Source organism: Gossypium hirsutum, chromosome D07 (assembly GCF_007990345.1).
Source record: "Gossypium hirsutum isolate 1008001.06 chromosome D07, Gossypium_hirsutum_v2.1, whole genome shotgun sequence".
NCBI classification, from domain to species: domain Eukaryota; kingdom Viridiplantae; phylum Streptophyta; class Magnoliopsida; order Malvales; family Malvaceae; genus Gossypium; species Gossypium hirsutum.
In genome coordinates, this window is record NC_053443.1 from 22,629,587 (window position 1) to 22,638,518 (window position 8,932).

Here is an 8,932-nt window from a genome sequence, read left to right on the forward strand (position 1 = left end):
ACTTCTTGAAAATCTATAAAGAACAGTAAACGACACAAGTAAGCTTAATGAAGCTTAGTAAGTTCGTTGGCATTAAACATAAATCTTACCGAATATACTATAATAATTCATTTAGATAAATCATTTCATAAACATTTTCTGTCAATCACAACTCTAATTGATGAATCCACTTATTTTAGATCAATAACAATAATAACTTTAAGTTTTCAAACATTATTTCCATATGACACTTACCAATCCTTGTCAAATCAGAGAACGTCTTACGGATATGAGTACATTGTAAACAGAAGCCCAAATGCTGCACAGAAGCACATAAGTGCTAAACAGAAACCCATAAGGGTTGAACGGAAGCTCATAAGAGCTGAACAAAAACCCAGAAGGATTAAACTGAAGCTCGAAAGAGCTGAACTGAAACCCATTAAGGTTAAACTAAAACTCATATGAGTTGATTGAAGCTCATGAGAGCTAAACGGAAATCAAACACAAGAGTTCACAACAAATGCTGAACCTTGATTTACTTGGGTAATTTTGCCATCAATTCCTCTTTTGTATTGAACGACTGTACTCAATCATGCGTTCCGTTCGCTTTGAACATTTGATTCAATGTCATAAATTTAATAATAATTTTATTTTCAAAAAATGTTACGAATAAATACAAAATGTCATTCATCAATTAACATATAACATTAAAATTTAACCATATGAACTTACCTAGGTTAAATTGTGGAATTTGTAGTGGTTCAAAGATTATTCGGCTATTTTCCCTTTTTCGCATTGGTCTAAGGGCTCTTGATCTAAAATGTAAAATTATTCATTCATTAGCACATGTTTCAATTCTAATTCACTTCACAATTTATACCCAGTAATTTTTGAAATTGCACAATTACCCTAAATTTTACAATTTTTGTAATTTAGTCCCTCACCAATTAGCCCATCAAATAAGTTAATTTTTCTCAAGTGACACTTTATATAAATATTCTAAGCTATTACATAGTCTTTGATAAATATAATTTAATACCAAACCCAAAGATTTAATCTTTTTCACAATTTGGTCCTAAAATCAATTTCCCTTGAAATCACTTGATAAAATCATCATATAACAAAATTAAAGCTTCAAATCAATGTTAATTCATCATAAACATCCAGCACTCATCAATGGTAACTTTCAAGATTATTCATCAATGGTATCAAAAACTAATGAATTAGATAGTTAGGCTTAGTTACAAAAATCTTAAAAACACAAAAATTTCAAGAAAAGAGCAAGAATTGAACTCACATGTAGCAAAATATGATAACTAGCTTCTTAAGGGTTCTTCAATGGTGTTTTTGGCTGAGAATTATGAATAAATTCTCTAGAATTCTCTTTTTATTTCAATTTGTAAGCTAAATTTTTCAATTTTCCAATTTTTCCCTTATTTCACCTGATTCTTTGATTTTTCTCTGTCTATGCCACCCAAGCCATCATCTTTGGGATAATTTGCCTTTTATGTCCTCCCTCGTTTAACACTTGAGCTATTTAATCATTTTAGCAAGTTTTACACCTTTTTCAATTTAGTCCTTTTTAATTAATTAACTTCAAAATGTTAAAATTTTCTAACGAATCTTTAATACTAATGCAATGAAACTCCGTAAATATTTATAAAAATATTTATGGCTCAGTTTATGAAATTGATGTCTCGATTCCTCGTTTTCGAAACTATTTTACCTAATAACTTCTTCTAAAACATAAATCACCAATTCAAGAATATTTCTAAAATCACACTTGCCTCGTAAATAAATAAAAAATAAAATTTTTGAAGTCACTCATCAAATTTAGTGGTCTCGAACCACTGTTTTCGACACTACTGAAAATTGGGCTATTACAACTCTCCCCCCTTTAGAAAATTTCGTCCTCGAAATTTGTTACCTGAGAATAAGTTCGAATAATGTGATCTCATCGATTCTTTTGTTTCCCAAGTAGCCTCCTTCGAACCATGACAGTGCTATAATACTTTAACTAATGGTACTCGTTTATTCCATAATTCTTTAACTTCCCTAGCCAAAATTCTCACCGGTTCTAAGAGTTGATACGAACCAGTACAGGTATTCGTGTGGAATACGAAAAGTAATTTATAGTTGATGTATTCACACATGACTAACATGATTGTGATTATGTGTTAGGCTTTAGGCCAATTGAAATTTACCTATGTTTTAATTATGCTTATCTAAACTGTGGATGAATGGTAAGTTGTATTTATTAGCCATACGAACTTACTAAGCTTAATTGTTTAGTCTGTTTTAATTTTCGTGTTTTATAGTGATTCGGAAGCTCACTCGGTTTAGAATTTTTCGGAGATTGTGTCGCACTATCAAACTCTCATTTTTGTATTTTGGACTTTGTATATTTTGGTTAAATGGCATGTATAGTTGTTTTGGCTAATGTAGCCTATATGTCTTGTTGTGTTTTGGCCATTTGAGATGGCTTGTAAGGTGGTCACATATTTTGATATGTATATATGTTCAAATGGTCCTTTGATATGTGGTGTATGGCTGCTATATGAATACCTTGCTTGTGAAATTGTGTTTGGCATTAATTAGTTGAAATGGAGATGATTATGTATGTTAAGTTTTAGGCACAATGTCTCATATATGTAATTGACCATTTAGGTAACCTTTGAATTATGTTTGGTATGTTTTAAAGTGGTCAAATGAATGTGTTTATGGATATCATATTATGGTGTGAATGTACATGTTATAAACTTGATATTGGTTGGACTTGAGTGCCTATTTATACCATGGTTTCATGTATTTTGATGTGTATAGGTTTACACCAATTTGGGTGAGAAATATGTCTTGAAAAATGACCTATTTTTGTCAACATGGGTAGAGATACGGACATGTGTCTCAGCCGTGTGTGACACACAGCCAAGTGACATGGCCGTGTGTCCCCTGTAATTTTCTTAGAAAGCAAGTCAGTAGCTGCACACGGCCTAGCACACGGGCGTGTAGCTTGGCCGTGAGGCACAAGTCAGTATACCCTCCAATTTTCACACGGCCTAACACACGGCCTGGCCATACGGGCGTGTGTCCCTTGCACTTTGAAAAATTTCAATGTTTTTTCTAAAAATTTCTTGAATACTCGGTTTAGTCCCAAACCACTTTTAATGTCTATTTAGGGCCTCGAGGGCTCGTAACATGGATTGTATGAATGTATTTGAATGGATTTTGATTTGAATGATAATTGATTATGAAATGTATGATTGTTTAAGTCATAAGTTCGGTAATGCTCTGTAACCCTATTTTGGCGTCGGATACGAGTTAGGGGTGTTACACCAAGTGTCACAATTAACCCTTGTTACTTAACAATCTTTCTTACTTACTTTATTTATAGACTTAGACAACGCCAACTTGTAATCCTATATTTACCACATGACGCCACTCTAATATTTTAAATATCACTACGTTTGAATACTAACTTCAAATGAACCTTCTACACTCACTAAGATTCTTACAATCATATTTGCCTTACTAAGTATGAACAATTAATTTACACTGACTTACAACTTAAGACTTCAACATTAGTACACTTAATAAAACCCTTGAGACATAACCTCTGAGGGTGCCTCTCTATACATATGTTATAGCTACAACACCACTCGCGTGGGCCTGACGATGTATGGCTTGGTCCCTCCACACGACCTTCGAGTCATTCATTGGCCCTGCATACAAAACAATACATTCTTAAGTTCAGATAAACTTAGTGAAATTTTGTGCAACAGTTTTCATAAAAGACTCTCAATTTTTGAGTAAATAAGAGTTAGTGCACAAAATTAAAACTCCTTGAGTGTTTTAGAAGATTCCACTGTTTGATTGGCGTAGCCAATGCCCATGCGTTATCTGAACTAATTGTTGGTGGAACATATCGACTGATTTAGTTGTAAGTGTTCTATTTCACACAACCTTTTTTTCTAGGACTTAACATTATCTAGCTTTATCTCAAACTTCCATTTTACCTTCTTGATTTTGACTCATCATGAGATAACCATATACACAACTATGCGGATTATCGTCAACTATTGGCGGACATGAAAATGTCTCGCCACAATGGTGGATTCTTCCATGATCCTTTCGTTCCATACTGAACACAATATAGACATACCATATTATCTCAACAATTACCCTTTTATGACTTAGCCTGTTCATATACCCTTATCTTAAGAAGACTCATTTACTAATATCTTTATTTGCGGCCCTTGAATATGAGATATGACTGATAGTTAAGCTCCCCTTTTTCCTTGCATACTTGTACTAGTAAGTAGTTCCATAGAACTTTACCACTTCAGACCATCTGACAAGATATTCCCAACAACAGCTAGTCCCCAGTGAACTATCCCATCCTTAGATTGTCCTCGGCGGACTTCCATATTAGATAGCCCTAAGTGGTCTTCCCAACACTAGATAGTCCTGACGGACGTCCTCTTTCTTTGTTAATCCCTAGCAGACTTTATCAATCAGTCAGTCACTGGCGGACATTCCTTCCAAGATAGTCATTGGCGGACTTCCCACTTCCAAGTAAGACCTATAAATCGTTTTGTTTCCTCTTAACCTAGGTTGGCTTGTCCATTTCCTCTAGTGGACTCTTAATGGCGGATGCTTATTCGAGAATAACTAGAAGGAAAATTCCCATTTAACCCCATATAATCTTGCTCAAGGCTCATTCATTTATTCTTTCTGTCTTCACATATTGGTTGGCATTCTTATAGCACGCATGCTAGCGTTTTCAGACGTGTCATGATCATTATGTCAGACTGTTCGCCACGCGAGTCATATAGTGACTTCTCCTTTTATGCCCTGATAGGCTTCCCTGTTTGCTATCTTAGTAGACTTCAATTCACCATAAGGCGTACCTATTCACCACTGGATCATGGCATGACTAGCAATGGACTTTTGAATCTAGAGAGTTAGTAAACCTCTTTCAATGCGTCGCTCCGTAGAGCCTGAATTCACCATAAGGTGTACCTGTTCACCACTAGAACATGGATGAGATGTCAACATTTAATTAATTTTTAGAATTTAAAAATGAAAAAATTATTTTTAAAAAGTAAAAGGTAAAAAATTATAAAAAATATTTTAAAATTTTTAAAATTAATTAAATGCTTATGTGTCATCCAGGTGTATGCCACATTAGTAAAGTTAACAAATGTTAACTTGTCCATCCATTTTTGGGTGGTTAGACAAAAAAACGCAAGTTCAAGAGATAAAATAGACGAAAAATTAAATAAAAAACTAAAATAACCTTTTTATAAAGTTGGAGTGCCAAAAAAGTCATTATACCTTATCAATTTCATTGCGTTTTCATTTTCATTATTCATACCATAAATCAAACACAAATTCTCATCCATTATTCATTCATCACCACCCATTCAACATATCAATTTAATATACAAATTAATTTAAGATATAAATATAAAAACTTATAATTTACATATAATAATTTCTTTACTTAAAAATGAAGCAGAAATTATTTAAATTACTTACCCCTTTAGCTTCTCCATGATTCGCCTCCATTTACTCCTTTCTTCATTTTCAATTCTAATTCTTGTAGATAAATCACTTTTGGATGACTTTTGTATATCAAAGCTAACTAAATTTCATGAATTTTCAATGAAATTCAAGTAGGATTTGATGGAAAATGTTAAAACTTAAAATTATCCTTATCCTTTTCCTTTTATGTTCTATTTACATTTTAATCCTCGTATTTTTGCTAAAATTCAATTTAATCCTCACCAAAAATTCACTATTTACACTTTATTTTTCAGTGTCTACTTTAGCTGCACTATTATTATTTGATTAATAATTCTTACTTTCTAATAAATTTTACTAATTTTTTTGACACGAGTTTTTTCAAATTACAATCCAACTCAAACTTCAAGGTTTGGTCGTTTAGATGGTTTAATTATTTCAATGATCTGCAACAAGTTTGTCCGTAGGTTGGTTTTGCTTGGGTTTCCCATCCTTTGCAGCCTTGAATTCTGCAAGTCTCGCCAGCTCTTCTACTGCATTAACAACTCCCCCTATTCTTGTTGCAATTTCCACCATCATTGAAACCACCTTCACTAGTGGAAGGACCTTCATGATTGGACTAGGATGTTCACTGCCTTCAACCCCCTCCGCTTTGGCTTTGGTTGATTCCTCTCCTGTTGTTGTTGCAATAAAGTGGGTCGTCGGCAAAGATTTCAATGCATCCACAAGTTCTTCTACTGCAAAGTTCATCTCTGCAACTTTGACATCTATGTTGGACGACTTTTTCATCTTCACGATTGTTATTACCAGTTCCTTCAAGACATTGATGGAGTAGGAGCTTGCTTTCATGCACTTATTACTGAAATGTTTCCTCAAACATGGAGGTGCCTATATCCATTTACAACAAGCAAATAGTTTAACCTTTAAGTATATATATCCCATTTTTGTTTGAAATCTTTAGGAGTTCTTTTGATCAGCTATGATTCTGACCTGAATTTCTGAGCTGATGCAACTATTTAGAGTCTCGATGCAGTAGGCACAGTTGCGCAATGAAGCCCCGATTTTGAGGTATTGTTTCCAAGGATGTCTAAAGTTGAACCGACCATGTGTTGGTTCCCATCTAGCGAAATTGGCCTGTCAAATTCATATTGAAGGTTCAACTTCAAGCACAAGGAAACGAAACATTAATCCCATTAATAACATTCTACCATAGATTCTTCGGCTGCCTTGGAATTAAGCACACATTTATAGCCTTTCATCTTCTTGTTTAAATCCTTCTCACTTCCATTCTCTTTGAAGTATTCAGTCACACATCCTGCAATTAGTTTGACAAAGAAAATTATAGTTTCAATCTATGTTCCGATACATAATCTCATTTGGCAATGATTCTTTTCTTTTTAAACTTACCATCTAAGGAATCAGCAAGCTTTTCCATGTTTTGATGAATTAGATGGTGAAGCTCACAGCCGGCCCAGACGGGACAGAACAACATGGTTACAAGGATGCACAAGGAAGTTCCAATGGCAATTGTGGATAACCTCAGATGAGCCAACTCAAACAACTCCACCACTCGGTAGCCAGAAACTGAGACCAAGCTGAAGGTGAGGATGAAGATCATAGCACCATAATCAAAACGGGCTTTAACCGATGGGATAAACCTTGAGAAAGTTGCTGCTGAAGCTGCATACCGACAACAACAACAACAACAACAAATATCTTGAAACTTTGAGCTGAGAAAGAAAGTGAATTTAATTTCTTGGCATGTTACTTTAATTTTACTTACCGAAGAGAAAAACCGAGATCCCAAGAATTATGGGTTTCAATTGATCTCCTGACTGTTCAGCCACCAGGTGAATACCAACACCAAGTGCACCCGCTAGAAAAGTTGCTATAACTCGGTTAATGCATTTATAAAATGTGGCGCCTGCAATGGAAAAAAAAAAAAGAGTGAATCAAGTTCAATAAGGTAAACAACATGAAGTGAAAAGTGCTGAGGGCCTTGAAGACTAACCCACAGTGTATTCGAAAACAACCACCACCGTCATTACTGCCCACATAGCATTCCCTCCAAAATCATCATATAAAGGCCTCATGTAGTAAAAAAGTGATACAATAGACAGTGCCAGTCCCACTTTGATACAATGGATTACCTTTCTAGGGTCTGCAACTCCTATAGGCCATGCATTCTCCAAAACCCTCCAAACTTTCAAAACTATTATTCCCATACAACCTTTTAATCCTACCCATATTTTGCCTACTGCTCCAGATTCAGGCTCTAACACCTTCGATGCCCCATCAGGCACATTTATCCTCCATTCCAATCTGCTAGAAGCTTTCTTTGCCATGTTGAAAATAAAGTAGAGCTTATCAGGCTGTCTGGTCTACTGGTGTGCCTCTCACTATTTTTGTTTCCCTACTTGTCTACACTGATATACTGATATGGACTAAACGCCATTGTAAAGCAAATATTTATACATGAGAAGCCCTAATAACTTAAAAGCATATCCGAGTTTCGGTAGGTAAATTCCAATAGTGAAAAGCACTTGCCAGTTGTCCTTAAATTAAAGGAGATATACAGGAGATGGCCTAAAAAAATTCGATCACCTTTTAGCTGAACGTCATTTGCTTTATGGTTTATATTAGTAAATGCAAACACGATATGGTTTTGGTTGTTGTCTTTTATGCCAAGTGGATATTTTCCTAAGCAAAGAGGAGAGAAGAGACCTTTGGCACTCATTGTCAAGATAAAGATCATGGAAGCAGCACAAACTCAGGGAAATGCGCTTAAAAAAAGTTTGCATACAGATATGGTAATATACTAATCAATTTGAGAGAAAATAAAAATAAAAATAAAGGGATTCAAAGGATCGAGACTAACATTACCGCACACCAATACTGATGGTTTTTCTAATTAAGGTGCTGCCGTGGTTCTTCAGGCTAATTTAGGTTGACGGTTCCAACTTAGTGCTAGGTGATGTGATGGGCACATGCCATAGTCAATTTCCCAGCTTGGTTACTGACGATGATTATGAAAACCACAGCAAATTAAAGCTATAACCAAACAATATATATGCTGTATATGTATATCAGCCATACAGATAATTTCAGGTTGAGAAAGTCTGGTTTGTATACAAATTTGACAGTAGCTTTCATTTTAACCACACTACACCAGAATAAGCCTTTAGCGCACTTTTAGCGGCGTTTGAAATAAAAGCGCCGCAAAAAATCGAGCATTAGCGGCGATTTAGTCAAAGCGCCGCTAAAGGTAGACATCAGCGGCGATTTCCAACAAGTGCCGCAATAATAGGTATTAGCGGCGTTTTATGTAAAGCGCCACAAAAAGGCTAAAACCAACGACGTCGTTTTTGCGATTTTTTTAACCTTTAGCGGCGTTTTTGTCAAAGCGCCGCTAATGCTCGTATCATTAGTG

General features: G+C 35.0%; 1 protein-coding gene across 1 annotated transcript; it reads right to left on the reverse strand.

Moving 5' to 3' along the window:
- Positions 1-5,717: 5,717 nt before the first annotated feature.
- LOC121219093 (aluminum-activated malate transporter 10) lies at positions 5,718-7,946 on the reverse strand. Its single transcript, XM_041096727.1, has 6 exons — positions 7,514-7,946; positions 7,286-7,426; positions 6,910-7,182; positions 6,711-6,817; positions 6,493-6,636; positions 5,718-6,390 (listed from the first exon to the last, which is right to left on the reverse strand). Exons 1-6 carry the CDS (start codon positions 7,845-7,847, stop codon positions 5,941-5,943), a joined length of 1,449 nt encoding a protein of 482 aa, XP_040952661.1. The 5' UTR covers positions 7,848-7,946; the 3' UTR covers positions 5,718-5,940.
- Positions 7,947-8,932: the final 986 nt, after the last annotated feature.